The following is a 17,482-nucleotide window of genomic DNA, read 5'->3' on the forward strand; positions in this document are numbered from 1 at the left end:
TTGTGTATCACTTGTTTAAAATCAAATTACTTCAGCAATGCTTGTGTCATTGTTATGCTTTATTTTATAAATTGAAGTTAATCAGGTAAAGAACAGTTTGTAGTAGTATTAATAATTTTGTCTTTTGTCAGTGTGACTATTTGTCTTAATATTCAGCAGTTTAAACTTTAACATTATGAGTTAATCTCAGAATGTTTGCTTACACGTATTTTTCTGCACACTGACAGGATGTTTTCTAATTTCTGTGAATTATTATAAAATTAAAATGATAATTTTCTTTTACAAGGGTCACAGTATATATGCTGACATTATCTCTGAGTTGGCATGTCATTAATATTCATATATTCCTAATTGTTGATCTTTTTGTCTTTCTTAATTCACGTGTTCCTCCTTAAAATTGTACGTAGTTAAATAAACAGTAGAAATATCCAGTATACAAAAAAATAGCAGTAAAAGAGGGAATTCAGCAATTCTTAACTTTGGAACACCGGGGTGGCACTCAGTTATAGCTTGCTTAATTAAGGTTATTGTTATTCTTTTCTCTTAGTATTCCTGTTTTGCGTCATAATACTCTGCCGTATTTTAAAGCTTTCTTTAAAACTTTCCAACCTAAAATGTGGTTAAATAGCATCTTTTTTGAGTTTAGGGGAAAAAAATTGATTGCCTCTTCCAAACATATTGAGGAATTAGTTGTTTAACATTTCTGCCATTTGGTTTGTTGCTCTATATCGGAAAAGTGTTTTTCTAGTATATTGATTTGTTAGAGTAGAAGATATTTTTCCTTTCAGACTGCTTGCTCATAGTGTCGTGTACAATACATTTATTCCTTCTATGGTATAATTTACCACTTTTATTTTTTCACTTAGGATTTTCTGCCGTTTCTTGGCAAAAATGGCAACTAATGGTGCTGTTCTAAAGAGACTGGAACAGAAGGGTGCAGAAGCAGATCAAATTATTGAATATTTAAAGCAGCAAGTTGCTCTTCTTAAGGAGAAAGCAAGTAAGAGCTTTTGCATTTTTGGAGGAGATCCTTAAAATGAATTCCTATGTGGACAAGAGCACAAAAACTGTGTTTACCCCATAAATATATTCCATCATCTTGAAGATAACTTTTAGATTCCTTTAATATTTTAATTTTGAGTGAAATGATATTCTGGAATTGAGATAAATTAGAATTGGTATGTAGTGAATGTAATGTAGAGAAAACTATTATTTTAAGAATGCTAAAGGAAAAGTAATGTTTAAAATAAGTTCATATAGAATTAAAGATTAAAATGAAGAAAACTGGGTAAAATCAAATATGAACTCAAATTTATCTCCTCTAAGAATATATACTTACCCTCTACTAAAGCATTTTCTGAAATGATTTTTACATTTTTTCCAGTACGTCTTTAAGTTTTACGTAGAAATTGCTATGATATATGCAAAAATATCAAATCTGAATTTCTGCTCTTAGGATTTAGGTTGATTTTTGTTTGTGTAAATATATTTTTTATTTCTCAATAACCAGTGTTAATGGTATAATGAAAATTCCCAAGTGTTTTAGAATAACTAAAAGAAATAAATGCTTTTGTTTGCTGCATAAGATTGTGAATGGTTAAAGAATCATGCAGTTACTCTTCAAAATATTTTTTCTTTATTCTTTTTTCTTAATTTTAAAATACTTTATTTTTTATGTTTTGTAAACATTTTTTCTTAAAGTTCTTAAAGGATTTTTTGTTATTTTTCTTAAAATTTTTAATATTTTTTTCTATTAGTAAGATAAAGATTAGAGATGATCGGTGCTTCTGCATAAATTTTTTCTCATATGGGTGGCTATTAGCTTGACTAGCATTTCAGTTTTGCTAATGAAAAAAAAAAGGAACCCTTCTATACTTATTGCATATTTATTCTTCACCTTTATTATTTTTTGATAACCTATCCTTGGTGGTTCTCAGTCCCATTGTTCCTATGTTACAATAAATATTTTGTAAAATCTCTTAATATTCTGTAAAGAAAATATCTCTTAGATAAAATAACCTACCTATACACATAATTTCAAAACGTATATTAACCATGTATATAAGATAGAGGAAAATTAAAAAGAAAGTAATATATAAATTGTAATAATAATAAAAATGTGTGTTTTAGTAAGTACTTAGGCAGGACTGTCCTGCCAGGCATATGAGAGAGTCCTATGCTATATGGTTCCCATATATGGAATCACCAAGAAGGCAATAGATATAATGCTAATTGGTATTTAGTCTGCCTTTATGTAGGCAACTCTGATACCAGAGACAGCTTTCAGTGTGTTTTTTTTTTTTTACTCAGAATGATGAATAATTCTTTAGGGAAAGCTGTGAACAAAACAAAGTACAATCTACTCTTGATTTGTAAGATACTTGATTTATAGTAAATTCAGGGTGTAATGAAAATGTTTAAGAACATTTTGTGTTTATATATTAAAAATAGGGTCAAGTCTCAAATAATTAACAGGATTTTCGCCTATACAAATGTACAGTGGGTTACTGGAAAATTCTGCAGAATGTGAAACAGCTCTTAACTTACAAGTATATCTAGCATATTTCGGGACATCTGGCATTCCTGACTCCTGCCCAATAAATGCCCAGAATGACTCCTGTTATTTGTGACAACCAAAAATACTCCCACAGATTTTAAAAATCCTACCTACGGAGCAGTACAAACCCCACTGAGAATCATTGTGTTTCTTTTATTCTTTTGTATACCCTATTGCTCACCTTTAACACACATGTCTTGAGGAAATCTTTGAAGCTACTTCACTCATTAAATGTTTGGCTAGCTCAGTGTGTAAGACATTAGGAGTAAAAGATCATTCAGGTACTTTTTCAAGGCAGTGATTAAAAAGAAAGAAATGAGAATAGTTTTTTTATGGTTTGCTATCGTTAAATCTCTGGCTTTAAAAAAATGATGTGTCTAATACTTGCCTCATTTTGACAGTTTATTGTTGACACTTTGAGTCCAGTTCTTAAGTTGTCATTAGCATCTTTATAGAAGCTAGAAAATGATTCCTAAACAAAACTTTTCTGTTCCATTATTTCACAGATTTTCTTGCTTTTTCTCTATTTTAATTATCATGTTACTCTAATAAATATTAAACTGATACAAAGGAATTGGCAAACATTTGGTTATTGGTATTATCCTAGTTATGTCTATACTGCTATGCTCTTATCAAGTAGTATTCATAAGAAACCTTTTAGAAAACGTGGCTATATACCTGGATTTTCTTAATCTAGTTTTGCAGGCAACTTTGAGAGAAGAGAAGAAACTTCGAGTTGAAAATGCTAAATTAAAGAAAGAAATTGAAGAATTGAAACAAGAGCTAATTCAGGCAGAAATTCAAAATGGAGGTAATTAAATACAGAAATGATAGGTTGTTTTGATTTGTAGTAATAATTATTATATATCATTAATTGTTTGTTAATTAGGTATTATGCTTGATTTCTCATTTTATCCCCACAGTAGTCCTTTCTCATGCAATCGTCCTCCTTTACAGAAGAGAAAATGGAGACTTAGACAAGGCAAATGATCTTGCCTGAGCTCATGCAAAAAGTTCAGACCTGGGGTGCAAAGGCTTATGCAATGTTGAGCGTGTTTCATGTGTTTGTTGGCCATCTGAATGTCTTTGGAAAAATGTCTATTCAGGTCCTGTGCCCGATTTCATTGGTTGATGGTGATTATTATTTTTGGTGTTGAATTATAAAAGTTCTATATATAATCTGGGTATTAAGCCCTTAACAGATATATTTTGGATATTAGGCCCTTAACAAATATATCATTTGCAGATACCTTCTCTCATTCAGTTGGATGCCTTTTTGTTTTGTCAATGGTTTCCTTTACTGTGCAAAACCATTTTATTCTGGTGTAGTCCTAGTAGTTTAATTTTGTTTTTGTTTCCCTTGCCTCAGGAGATACACTTAGAAAAATGTTGCTGCAGCTGATGTCAAATTACTTCCTATTTTTTCTTCTAGAAATTTTATGGTTTCAGGTCTCACATTTAGGTCTTTAATCCATCTTGAGTTTATTTTTGTGTATTGTGCAAGGAAGTGGGCCAGTTTCATTCTTTGGCATGTAGCTGTCCAGTTTTCCCAACACCTTTTGTTGAAGACTGTCTTTTTTCTATTGTATATTCTTACCTCATCAGGGAAATCCTATTGTATGCCTGAAACTAATATAGCTATACGTTAACTGTACTTGAATTAAAAAAGAAAACAACTATGCTTTTAATCTCTCTGCTACATACTTCAACTTGATCACCACTGTTCCCTATTAGTTACTGAAAATAAGCTGTAACAATATTTAGCTGACATTTATTGTGTTATACTGTATGCCAGGCGCTGTGTACCAAGTGCTTCACGTACATTATATATTCTATCCTTAAAATGTTGTGTACCCACGTCCTTGTTTTATACATGAGGAAATTGAGGCTTACAGGTATAAGGCAATTTGCCCAAAGTCATAGTTTTTAAGTTAAGCAGCTCAGCACGTAATTATCATTTCAATTATTATGTTGTAAATAAAATTTTAAATTTTATTGAATTATTTTAAAGGTGACTAGATAAATTTACATCATTATAAAACAGTGATAATAATAGCTCTATTACAATTTCAAAGTACCATACAGGAAAGCATTTGATTATATTATACAGAATCCTTCCTCGGTCAGCTAAGGAGGCCCAAGTATAGTGAAAGTCTCTCTTACTACTTCCTTTAGAATTATCCTGTCAGTGAATAAATCATTTTGAATGCTATAGTGTGAGCTCTACCCTTAGTGAGCTAAACAGAAGTAAAGAAAAATCAATATAATGTGTGCTTACAGCTATCAACTAAAGAGAACATTGTTTGTCAATGGAAAATCTCATCTTTTCCAAGACAAGGAGATTTAGAATACAGGTACAGAATTAAATAAACAGTTAAAATATTAGCAATGTAAAACTGCTTTCCATTTTACCAGTTCTAAAAGATTGCCCTGGAACACTTTAAACTCTGATCTTATTAATAAAATGCTAAAGCAGCAGATTGGTAGTTTGAATTAATGTATTGCATTCTGTTGAATGGTGAGACATTAAATAAGGGTAGATGGAGTGTCACATTACTAGAAGAAGCAAGAGCCTCCAGGGAACTTAAAAATACCTCAGAAAAGTGGTCTGAATATTGGCCAGAATTTAAGCCACATCAGAATCCTCATAAGGTTATGTTTTTCCATATTCACTAGGCTATGAGAGTGTTTTTAACATTTCTGAAGGAATTTTCTTCCGTAAAAAGTTGTTTTTTGAAAGAGAATTATAGACCCGTCTCTCCATTAATTCTGATATTGAAATGACTATTATTAAAACACTCTCTCAGTTGATTGTTCAATATAAAAGAAAACCTGAGGGAAAAACATGCCATTTTGCCAAAACATGAGAGGGTAGTCTCTGGAGACAGACTGCCCGAGTATAAATTCTTATTTTCCTACTCACTGTGTGTGTGATGGGCCAGTTTTTTAACTTCTGTATGGCTCATGTTGATCATCTGTAAATGGGGATGTGAATGGAACTTATTGCTTTTAGGGTATTTATGAGAATTATAAGAGTTAATTCATATAAAGCATTTTGAAAAGTGGGACATAGTCCATAATACATATTAGTTACTGTTGTTATCCATAATTTTCTCAGTTATTAGTGATTAAATGAGAATCATTTATTTAACTTTTATCATGGTTAAAATGTACTTAATTTCTTGGCAGCCTTTTTATAATCTCAGACAGTAAAGACTTAATAATCATATACAGTGAATTTTTCTTTTAAAAAGAGTTCATATGACTTTATTTTATTTTTTGTATCAGTGAAACAAATACCATTTCCATCTGGTACTCTGCTGCAAGCTAATTCCACAGTTTCTGAAAATGTGATACAGTCTAGACCAATAACAACTGTAACTTCTGGTGCCAAAGAACAGATAGGAGGAGGAGCAGAAGAAAAGAAGATGAAAGAGAAAATTGAAGTGAAAGGTATTTTTAACCTTTAAGGTTATTTGGTTCTTGACTGGTTTATCAGATGTCAAAAATGATAATAATAATGGTGTCAAAAAGAAAGGTTGAAACCTTCATGAAGTAGAATAGACAGTATGATATTGGAACATAGAAACTGGGCCTAAAGGATATGTGAAGATTGACCAGGTCAATAGGGTAAGAATGTGGATTTGAGGTGGAGTATGTTTTAACATAACTAAAAACATAAAAAGTAGAGATTAAGCGTAGGGGCCCATATGTAGTTTGGTATGACTAAACTTTAGTGTATATTCAGTTTCAGAGAAGTCACAGGTAGAAAGTTAGCTTGGGACTAGTGACAATAAGAAGGGGATATTCTAGTCAAAGGAGAATGTCTGTTAGGCACGGGGGTGTAAAGTTTTTAGCAACCTATAAAATCTGGAGTAGGAAGTGTATCACCATCTGCTTATACAGCCAGACTAGAAATCTTGTAGTTAACCTTACCCTGTCGTTCTTCCTCAATTTGCATGACTAATTGACCACCAAAACATACAGCTCCTATCACCAAAACATATCTTAGAACCCAGCTCTGTGGCTCCGTTTTGTTAGGGGCTACCTTTGTTCAAGTTCTCATTATCTGTCATTTGAATTAATGTTAAAGCCTCATCTTTTCTAATTTTCCTTACCTTGCCGCTGAAGCTATTCTAATCATAAATCTGACTCCTTTTTTACCTAGTCTCCTTTACTCCTTTATAAATTTCATTTTTCCAGGTATGTCTAAAAAAAGTACTTTTATAATTCATTACATGCACCTCTCATAACACTTATACTCACTTAAGGGTTTTTGGAAAATATAAAATGGCTGAGGAATTTGTGAATTAACTTAAGCCAATTTAGCATCTAATACTTGTCAGTTCCTTTTTAGTAAATATCAGTAAATTTTCTTAGAAGTAGGTAGGGGTTTTACATCTCCTACATAACTTCACCGCTAGGTGGTATGGTTACAATGAAAGCAAGTCAAACTAATTCTTTCACTTTATAAATTTATTAAGAAGTAGGAACAAAACAATCAGATAGCCTGTTCTAAGTATGATAAAGTTCATACCCAAAGGAAGATACACTGAATTTGTGACTGCAGGATTAGTCAGTCTTCTAGTAAATGAGACGATGGAGTCTTCCTTTGTGGGAGGAGGAAGCACACACGACCAAATGGAGCTCTGTGTCTAGAATGCCTCCATCCAGTGGTACTTTTCTGTGATAATGGAAATGCTGTATGACTGCGTCATCCAGCATAGTAGCCAATAGTCATGCATTGCTGTGGAACATTTTAAATGTTACCTGGTATGACTATGGGACTGACTTTTTTATTATTTTAAATTTAAATATAAATAGCTGTATGTGGTTGGCAGCTACCGTTTTGGACAGTGTTGGAATACAGGGCTGTTTCGGTGGCATTTGGCTGCTACAACTGCCAGATTCCAAAATTCTGTTCATGCAGAGACTGTGGTTACCATACAGGCTTTCTAGACTGCCACATGTGAGCATCACTTATTTTTTAAGGAAATATTCTTAAAGTCTTTTATGATGACTAAGTTCTTAGTAGAGATGTGGATATTTGCAGTCACCTCTGGAATGTGGACCCCTGATAAAAGTATTTCAGATGCCTAGGAAGTAGATTGAAGTTAAAAATACAGGTTGATATATAGATGTACTATTATACTGCATTTTATCAAATACATCGATTACCACTCAAAGGTAACTGCTGTTAAGATTTTTGGTGTATTTTCTTCTAGTAATTTTATATATTTATTTCTATATCATTTGGGTTTTTACCATTTAAAAAAGTCTTTGCTAATATTATACATGGAAAATGGAATTTTTAAAAATTTGTTAATTAGATTAGAAATTGCCCATTATTTTGAGCTAGCTCTACCTCTTCTTCTGTAAACTGTCTTTGTATAATTGTGAATGTCCTTACACAAAATCATTCTTTCCTACTCCAGGCAGAATTATTCATCTCTGTGTTGCTCTATTTCTTTGTGTATGTGATGTTTGTCATATGTTCGTTATGTATATCCATCTTCCTTAAAAGAGAGTTTCAGTGCCTTAGATCTCAGTAAATATTTGCTCAAAGATTAAAGTATGGTTGAAAAGGAGAGCTTCTAAGCCACAACTGCATGCTTATCTCTGCCCTGTAGATTGCAGGTAAATAAGTTTTTATTTTGTTTTACATTTTTTTCTGCTAGAGAAGCTAGATGTAAACTTAAGGAATATGAACTCTTCACAGGTTGCGTTTCGACTCAGTGGCCAGAGTAATCAAATGCTAGTAAGAGTTAGATTATTGACATAAACAGGAGGATTTTTAAAACGTAATCAGAATAGGGGGGCCTGGGTGGCTCATTCGGTTAAGCAACTGCCTTCGGCTGAGGTGGTGACCTCGCAGTCCTGGGATCAAATCCCACATCATCCCACATTGGGCTCCCTGCTCAGCAGGGAGTCTACTTCTCCCTCTGCTCCCGCCCCAACCTTGGCTCGCGCATGCGCACACTCTCTTTTTCAAAATCTTAAAACAAAACAAAACAAAACAATAAAATGATCTCTTCTGCTCAGTTGCTGTGGATAAACCTAAAGCCCTAATAAGTCTTCTGAGAAATACAAGAAGTGTAGAAATTCATTGTATACTTATTGGTGTGTTTAACTGAAGAGAGAAACATTTTGTCAGTGAAATTATATTTGATTGTAGTTCATTCTCTTAGCTGGTACTGATTGTGGTGTTCTTCCTAAATAAAGGATTTTTCCCTTTCTAAAGAGTCACAGTAAAAATTTTAAAGGATTTTTCTCCAGTTCTGTTTCAGGGAAAGGCAGACTTTCTCAATAAATATCCATTTAGTAAATACCTTAAGCTTTGCAGACCATAAAGTCAATTATCACAACTACTCTGCCATAGAGTAAAAGCATCCATAGACAATACGTAAATGAATGAACGTAATTTACCAACTTCTACTCTGTCTTTAACTAGAGATTTAGACAGTTATTCAACAGAGAAACAGCCAAAATAGGGCTTGAGATGTTATAACTTGAATAATTCTTTCCTTTGTTATTACTGAAATGAAGGTAGAAGATAAACACTCTTTCTTTTAAGGCTCATCAGTATCGATGTTAGGGAGTTTTCTTAGTTTATTTTACTTTTGTTTTACTTACAATGTTTAACCATTAATAAATATTTCGTAGGAGAGAAAAAGGAGAAAAAACAGCAATCGGTAGCAGGAAGTGCTGATTCTAAGCCAGTAGATGTTTCTCGTCTGGATCTTCGAGTTGGTTGTATCATCACTGCCAGAAAACACCCTGATGCAGATTCTTTATATGTGGAAGAAGTAGATGTTGGAGAAACAGCCCCAAGAACAGTTGTCAGTGGCTTGGTGAATCATGTTCCTCTTGAACAGGTAATCTGTACAGTTAAAATTACTTTTGCATACATGTCACTTTTTCTTGATGTTTTCCCGTATAATTTTGTATTAGGTGACCATGCAACAAGAGCCAATATTGATTAGTTCATTTGGTTAATTTTAATAAAATAATTTTCACCATATAAGTACATAAAACTACCAAAAACTTGCAATAGCATTGTAAGAGTCAAATTCATGAAGATAGAAAGAAGAAAAGTGCATTATTTTTTCTCAGTTTTTAAAATGTTTTTAGTTTGGTATTTTATGTATAATACATTATAAATATTTTTATCATCATTGTTCTGTCATGGAATTTTATTACTCCTTGATTTTTTATAATCACTGTTATATAAACCCAGAAGGCATCAGTCTAAAGTGAGATTTTTTTTTTTAATAACTCAAGAAATATTTTCATGCTTGAAGTAAAAAGAAGAGAGAGGCTCATGGAGATTAAACTTGTAATTTTTAATGGTATTTATTTGTTAAAAACTGGATATTTAGTATTTTGTTGTTACTTAGGCATTTAAAATATGTGTGTGTATGCGTTTATAGACACAAACACATACGTATTTCCGATGGTAGTGGAAAAAATGAGGCAGTAATGATTTTAATTTGGTCTTTGAAGACATGTTCTACAGTAATTTGAGTTATCTCTTTCCTCTGCCCCATGGTGCTTTGGAGATCCTGCAGAGGCTGTAGACTTTAATATTAAAATAGTTCTGCTTCTCCGTTCATTGCCAACTCTGTTGCTTATTGGCTTTGTGAATGTGGATAAATCCCCACTTTCATTCATTCGTTCATTCATACTTTCAGATGCAAGTATTTATTGGATACCTGCAGTGTACCAGAATTATTCTAGACAAGGGCTATAGCAGTGAATTAAAATGATAGGTAGGTAGATAGGTAGATCTATTTAGGGAAAAATCGAAAAACAAAAACCTGCCTTTGTGAAGCTTACAACCCTGTGAGGGAGTCAGAAAATCATGATATATAGTATATTAAATAGTGGTAAGTATTAAAAGAAAAAGTAGAGAGAATCTAGGAGTTGTTGCAGTTAGGATGATGTCATTTTATATAAAGTGGTTAGGGAAGACATCACAAAGAAAGTGACATTTAAGTAAAGGTCTAAGAAAATGAAGGAAAGTCCTATGTCTCTCTAGTAGAAGAGTATTTCAGGCAGTTCTAAGTCAGATGTATGCCTGGCATGTTCAAAGAACAGCAGGAAGCAATGTCATTATAGCAGAGTAAATAAGGGGAAATGTCATGCAATATGAAATCAGAAATAAGGATGCCAAATGACATAGGATTTTATAGATCACTGTAAAGACTGGCTTTTATTCTGAGTGAGATGAAAGCCATTGGACAACTGTTGAGCTAAGGAGAAATGTGGTCTGCCTCATATATTAATAGGATCATCTGGCTCTGTTGAGGGGAGAAAAATGGAAATGAGATTAGTGAAGAAGTTTCTCTTATCTATAAAAAAAGATAGACTTGGTTCATGCGCGTGCCTTTTTTTTTTTTTTTTTTTTTTTTTCCTGTTTAACATTTGTCTTGTGTAGGACCAGAACTTCTTCATAACTACTTATGAAGTTAGGTTCATAAGAAGCCCTGGAGAAAAGAACCAATTGATCTTAAGCCAGCTCAAATTAGAAAAACTTCTCCTCCTTTGGGCTTCCATCTTTTTTGTTCCCATAAGTTGCAGAAAATGTCCTGTCTTCCAAAAGCTGTCATTCATAGCCTTAAGCAAAACTATTTATATACACATCTGTATCTAACCTATCAAGGCAGTAGTATTAAACATTTTATAAAGCAGGAGCACTTTGCCCCCACAAATTGCATACTACACTGTGTAGATTGTGTATTTTTCTAAGGTAAAGGTCCATGGGTATCATCTGATGCCTTAGCAGTTGCATATAGCTAACCCTTTTGTTTTTTCTTGTACATATTTGCTATAACTATTTTTTCCTAGGTGGCATTTTTAAATTATTTGTATGAAGATCTTAATTCATGAAGACCTCCGAAAAGGGGACCTCTTGAATTTGAATCTTAAGCTTATTATTATTATTATTATTTTAAATCAGAATCTGGGGGTAGATTTACCATAACATTTGTTTTTAAAACCATATTTTATTTAGAATGTGCCTTTTCTCTTCCCCTGCGGTGATAGTTCTCTCATATGCCATTTTACTCTAAGCCTATTGAAAGAATATAAACAACTGTGTTCCTTATTTTTGCTAATTGGGGGAAAAATTAAGACACCTCAACTTTTGAAGATTAAAGAAATTTCTGTTCACTTCTATAACAAATTGTGGAAATAGCCCTAAATGTTAATTGCAGTGTACATAATGCTTGAATAAATGATTAGTAGTATTTTTTTTTGGTATTTGTTATTGAAGTATATTTGACTTACAATATTATATTAATTTCAGGTGTACAGTTGTTTCAGTGATTTAACATTTCTGTGCATTACTCAGTGGTCACCACAATAAGTATAGTCACCATGCAAAGTTACTAAAATACTGACTGTATTCCCTCCGCTGTACTCTTCATGTCCATGACTTACTTATTTTGTAACTGAAAGCTTGCACCTCTTAATCCCCTTCACTTATTTTGCCCATCCTCCCATCCACTTCCCTTCTGACAACAAGTTTGTTCCCTGTATTTAAGAGTCTGTTGTTTATTTCTTTTGTGTTTTAGATCCTACATGTAAGTGAAATAATATAGGATAGTCTTTCTCTGTTTGATATATTTCACTTAACATAATATCCTCTAGGTCCATCCATGTTGTCTCAAATGGCAAGATTTCATTCTCTTTTGTGGCCAAGTAATATTCCATTATATCTATGGTCCACATTATGAACATTCTACACACACACACACACGCACACTCACATACACACACCCCTTTATCATTCATCTATCGGGACACTGGAATTGATTCCATATCGTGGCTATTATAGATAATCCTGCAGCAAATACAAAGGTGCATATTATCTTTTTGAATTAGGGTTTTCATTTTCTTTGGGTAAATACCCAGTGGTGGAATTACTGTATCATACAGTATTTCTATTTTCAATTTTTTGAGGAACCTCCATACTGCTTTCCACAATGGTTGCACTGGTTTACATATCCACCAACACTGCATGAGAGTTCTTTTTTTCTCCACACGCTTGCCAACACTTATTTCTTGGCTTTTTGATAGTAACAATTCTGCTTGTTGTAAGGTGATACCTCATTGTGGTTTTGATTTGCATTTCCCTGATGAATAGTGATGTGAACATTTTTTTATATATCTGTTGGCCATCTGTATGTCTTCTTTGGAAAAATATCTACTCAGGCCCTCTGCCCATTTTTAATTGGCTTGTTTGTGGGGTTTTTTTTTGGTGTCGAATTGTATAAGTCCTTTATATATTTTGGATATTAATCCCTTGTGGGATATATCATTTGCAAATGTCTTCTCTCATTTAGTAGATTGCCTTTTTGTTTTGATGATGGTTTCCTTTGTTGTGCAAAAGTTTTTTATTTTGGTGTAGTCCTAATAGTTTAATTTTGCTTTTGTTTCCCTTGCCTGAGGAGATATTATCTAGAAAAATGTTTCTATGACCTATGTCAAAGAAATTGCTGCCTCTGTTTTCTTCTAGTTTTATGGTTTCAGGTCTTAAAGTTAGATCTTTAATCCATTTGAGTTTATTTTTGGGTTTAGTATAAGAAGGTGGTCTAGTTTCATTCTTTTGCATGTTCCCAGCACCAGATATTGAAAAACTTTCTTTTCCCCTTATATATTCTTGCCTCCTTTGTCGTAGATTTTCTGGGCTCTCTATTCTATTCCATTCATCTGTGTGTCTGTTTTTGTGCCAGTACCATACTGTTTTGATTACTACAGCTTTGTAGTGTATCTTGAAATCTGGGATTACGATGCCTCCAGTTTTGTTCTTTTTCAAGATTGCTCTGACTGAGAGTATGCTTATGGCTAGAATGACTTTCTTTGATGCCTGTTCTTGCACTGGGCAGGGTTTACTTCCAGTGTTGTTGAGGGGCTTGTGAGCTCACTGGTGGGCCAGCACTCATCTTAACTGTCTGCAGTTAGCCTCTGCAACAGCTACAGGCATACGAAGGGCAAAGCTTGCTCCCTGTGCAGCCTACAAAGAGAACTTCTTGCAGGAATTGTGGTTATGCTGGCGTAAAGGTCCCTTTCTTTCCAGGGCAGTTGTCGCTTTGGAGTGGTCTAAGCCCTGCCTGCTGTGTTTGACATAGTAGGATCTCCTTTGGAAGGGCACTTTCTGGTGCAGGTAGATTAGGGGTACTTGGCTGCGGGGAATGCTGGGGTGGAGGGCATGTAGGGTTGGTAAGTTAGGTGAAGAGAGATAGCATTGGCTCTTGCAAGCTTCAGGCCATCTAGGGGGCAGAGGGCAAGAAAAATGACGCCCTCTAGCACCTCTTTCTTTCCCAGAGATATTTCCTGTAGATCTTTGCCCCTCCTGCGTGTCCTAAGATTAGTCAATAAATCTCCTTCACATATACCTCAAGCACTTTCCAAACTGCTGCTTTTGTACTGTGTCTAGTGATGGCTCTTTTCAGTGTGAAGACTCAATTTACTGTCACCCCCTCGTTTTCCCAGTTAAGCCCTGCTGAGTTTTAAAGCTTCTGGAGTTAAATGCTGCTGATTTTCAAAGCCAGATCTTATGAAGACTCATTTTCCCAGTTTGGGTCCATCTGACCCTCTCACTCCTCTGTGTTTGTGGTATCCCTCCTGTTTGTGGTTATTTGCCAAGGTTCCTAACTGGTCTCCACTCTTTCTATCATTGTCAATATTGTCTTCTCTCTAGCTGTGGATAACCAATTCTGTCCATCTTCAGGTGGATTTCAGAGTTAGTTGCAGTAGATGTAGTTATTTCATTGATGTGTCTGGGACTAGGGAAGCTCAGGATCCTCCTACTCCGTACCTTCCCGAGAGCGACAGAGTCCCAAGAGTAATTTTTAAACTAAGAAATGGATCTTACATAGTATTGGAAATGATCAAATATGTAGGGAGAAAAAGGATTGTTCATTTATTTTAGTGCTAACACTAAGCTAAATGCTTTACATGCATGTTACAATTTAATCCTGGAGTTGGCTTTTTAAATTTGGTATCATTTTCCTCATTTTGTGAGGAAAAACACTTCAGCTTTATATAACGTCATTGCTAGTACATGGCAGCTAAATTCAAAACCAAATCTGTTTCAGTCTAAAACTTATTTAACTGAAAAGTCGTGCCTGTGCTCCTTTAACTGTAATGTGCTGTCAGTTTGTGGAATTTCTGTTCAATGTTTATGTATAGCTTCATAACAACAGTAAAAAATTTTGGACACAGAGACAAAGATACATCTACAAAAATAGAACATTTTATGTTTAGCATATTAGATGTACCTCAGTGTATTCTAGGTGTGATCATGTAAATCTCTGTACATCTTTAGTCACCAATTCATGTTTCACACAGATGCAAAATCGGATGGTGATTTTACTTTGTAACCTGAAACCTGCAAAGATGAGGGGAGTAGTGTCTCAAGCAATGGTGATGTGTGCTAGTTCACCTGAGAAGGTTGAAATCTTGGCACCCCCTCATGGGTCTGTTCCTGGAGACAGAATTGTTTTTGATGCTTTTCCTGGTAAGTATTTATTAGTCATTATTTAAAACAGTTTGGAAACCATGTTTTCTTCTAATGTTTAGTTAAAATTGATTTAGTTAAAATCAATCTTATGTATGACTTCAGGGCTTTACCTTAAGTGACCATTATTATTGAGATTTTATTATTGAGTTTCTTGAGATTGGTTCGAACATTAAACACAACCATCTAACCATCACCCTCCCCATGAATGCATACATTGCATAAAATGCTAGAGAGGGTTTGGTCTAGGGAAAATGCTAATAATACTTACATAGCAGAAGTGTGATATGGATAGAGAACTAATTAATGTGCTGCTGAGTCTTTGAAGCTATAGATTATCTCAGAATGCAGCACAGAAAAACAAAAAGAAGAAAAGTTCATACATGGGGAAGAAATGTATAATTCTCAAAGTCCATCTAATAATGTACTTGTATATGCTATTACTTGACTTTAGGATATAGAGGAAGAACTTTGAGTTAAAACTTGTATTTATTGTAGTAATCTCAAAGGAAGTTGCTTTTTATTTTGCTTGTTTTCTTCAGTAAAATGTTCCTGAGACAGATGAAGCTTCATAATGTGTGAAAAAGTTTCTTCAAATAGGTCATTGAAGCAAAAGAGAACTTGTCAGATACAGAATAAATATTTTAAAAGGAGGTAGAAATAGTTAGAAATCAAAAGATACGCATTTAATTTAAGGTTGTTCATTTGATTAGAATAATAGGGAAAGTAGAAGTAAATTAGGCTAACAGGGAGAATCAGATCTAAAAGTCAGAATTGATTTGGAGATAAATTTACAGAAACAGCTGAGTTTTAATAGCAAGGCTGATGTGATTAGATGGACCTGTTTTTTTAATCCTATGTTAACTGTATTGTGTTTGATAAAATACTAGGATATGAAGGATTTTAACATTGGACTAAGATAGAAAATACGGATGAAAGCATGGGTTAGTTTTCTTGAAATTCAGCTCCACCCTCCTAATCAAAAGTAGACTAATCTAAAAAACGCAGAGATTGTTTAGCAAGTATCTGTCTTTGGATGTATGTTTTGAACCTTGGTAGAGTGGAAACGATAATGGTCTGTGTTCTAAGACTCTTTCTCATTAAACTAGGTTTTGGGAAAATCCCATTTAGAATCATTTCTTAAAGCAGCATGATGGCTTTTGGTCCTGGGAGCATATAATTACCACTGTGCTACCACAGTACCAAAACACTTCCCCAAATCTCACACTTGGGGATAAATCATCATTTGTATACCTGACAAACCTGAAATTCTGTTGAGAAGTCTTACTCACTAAGTTGGAATAGAATGAAAATAAAAGTAAACTTTTCCCTTTAAGATTCAGCATGCATTTTTAAACAAGGAAATTCTGTTTACCTTTCCAAGTTAACATTTGTCTTCCTTTCTATTTAAACACTTAAGATTTAGTATGTTTTCTTTAAGTTTTATTTTCTGATGTAAATTATAGAGTTACATGCTTAGAACTGGAAGAAATCATCTACTATAACCCACTATTTTACAGATTTGGTTTGAGGCCCAAGAAGATTTAGCTACTTGCTTAAGGTTATATAGATTTTAGTGAAGGGATCAAACAATAAATGTGCCAGAATTTCTAATACTGTAGCATTTTTGTTTGCTGATTGTTGCTTGCTGTGAGTTAATATGGACTGTTTCATTAATGAAGGCTTATAATTCTTTTATTTCTATCACAATTTCATTCCCTTATCTCAAAGAATTAACAGGTAATATTTCAGCACTTGAATCAGGTTTATCTGAATGCTACTATTGAGTAAATTGAAAGATTTTCTTTAGTTAGTGACGTAGCATTAGAGATGCTTATAGCCCCATATGGATTTCTTGTCTTCACTATATTCTTTAATCTGTCCGTTTGGCTCTTTGTGTGTTTATATTTACATTGTTCCAAAGTCTGATGTTTCCTGCAAATTCATAGTTTCCCCTTGTGCCTCAGCACATGGATTTGTGGAGAAGGTACGAAAAATAGTTGTAGAGTGAAAAAAAAACAAAAACCTAACCCTTAAAATGGCCTGTGAAGTTATTTTCTTATCATTTATAATAGCTTAACCAAGGTGAACAGCATCAAGTAATTGATAAATTTTAGGATGTGAGGTCTGTTAATACCCATCTTGCTTATGCTTCCACATCAGTCGCTTCTGTAGCCATAAATCTGAGAGGAAATAACAGTTAATTTTACACAACAGGCCATTACTTTCACTTTTTTTTTTCTTTTTCCAGTGAGAGCCATGATTTATCAGTGCTTTATTTTTCAGCATCTGTTTTACATTTTAAAGCTTAAGGTGTCTGCTGGTACATTTTGATGTTCACTTGATGTGTTCAGTGTTTGGAGACTTACATTTCATGTTATATAAAGTGTGGTATAAAAATT

General features: G+C 33.7%; 1 protein-coding gene across 4 annotated transcripts in view; it reads left to right on the forward strand.

Moving 5' to 3' along the window:
• Positions 1-17,482, forward strand: part of AIMP1 (aminoacyl tRNA synthetase complex interacting multifunctional protein 1) — a 32,647-nt gene that overhangs the window by 8,502 nt on the left and 6,663 nt on the right. For all 4 annotated transcript variants that reach the window (XM_044384231.3, XM_026499134.4, XM_026499135.4 and 1 more), the window contains exons 2-6: positions 867-1,000; positions 3,255-3,368; positions 5,846-6,010; positions 9,221-9,432; positions 14,912-15,080. In XM_044384231.3, the coding sequence (XP_044240166.1) occupies positions 892-1,000; positions 3,255-3,368; positions 5,846-6,010; positions 9,221-9,432; positions 14,912-15,080 (769 nt within the window). In that variant the 5' untranslated portion in view covers positions 867-891. The remainder of the gene's footprint in view (positions 1-866; positions 1,001-3,254; positions 3,369-5,845; positions 6,011-9,220; positions 9,433-14,911; positions 15,081-17,482) is intronic.

The sequence above is a fragment of the Ursus arctos genome, unplaced genomic scaffold, assembly GCF_023065955.2.
Source record: "Ursus arctos isolate Adak ecotype North America unplaced genomic scaffold, UrsArc2.0 scaffold_11, whole genome shotgun sequence".
Lineage (NCBI taxonomy): Eukaryota > Metazoa > Chordata > Mammalia > Carnivora > Ursidae > Ursus > Ursus arctos.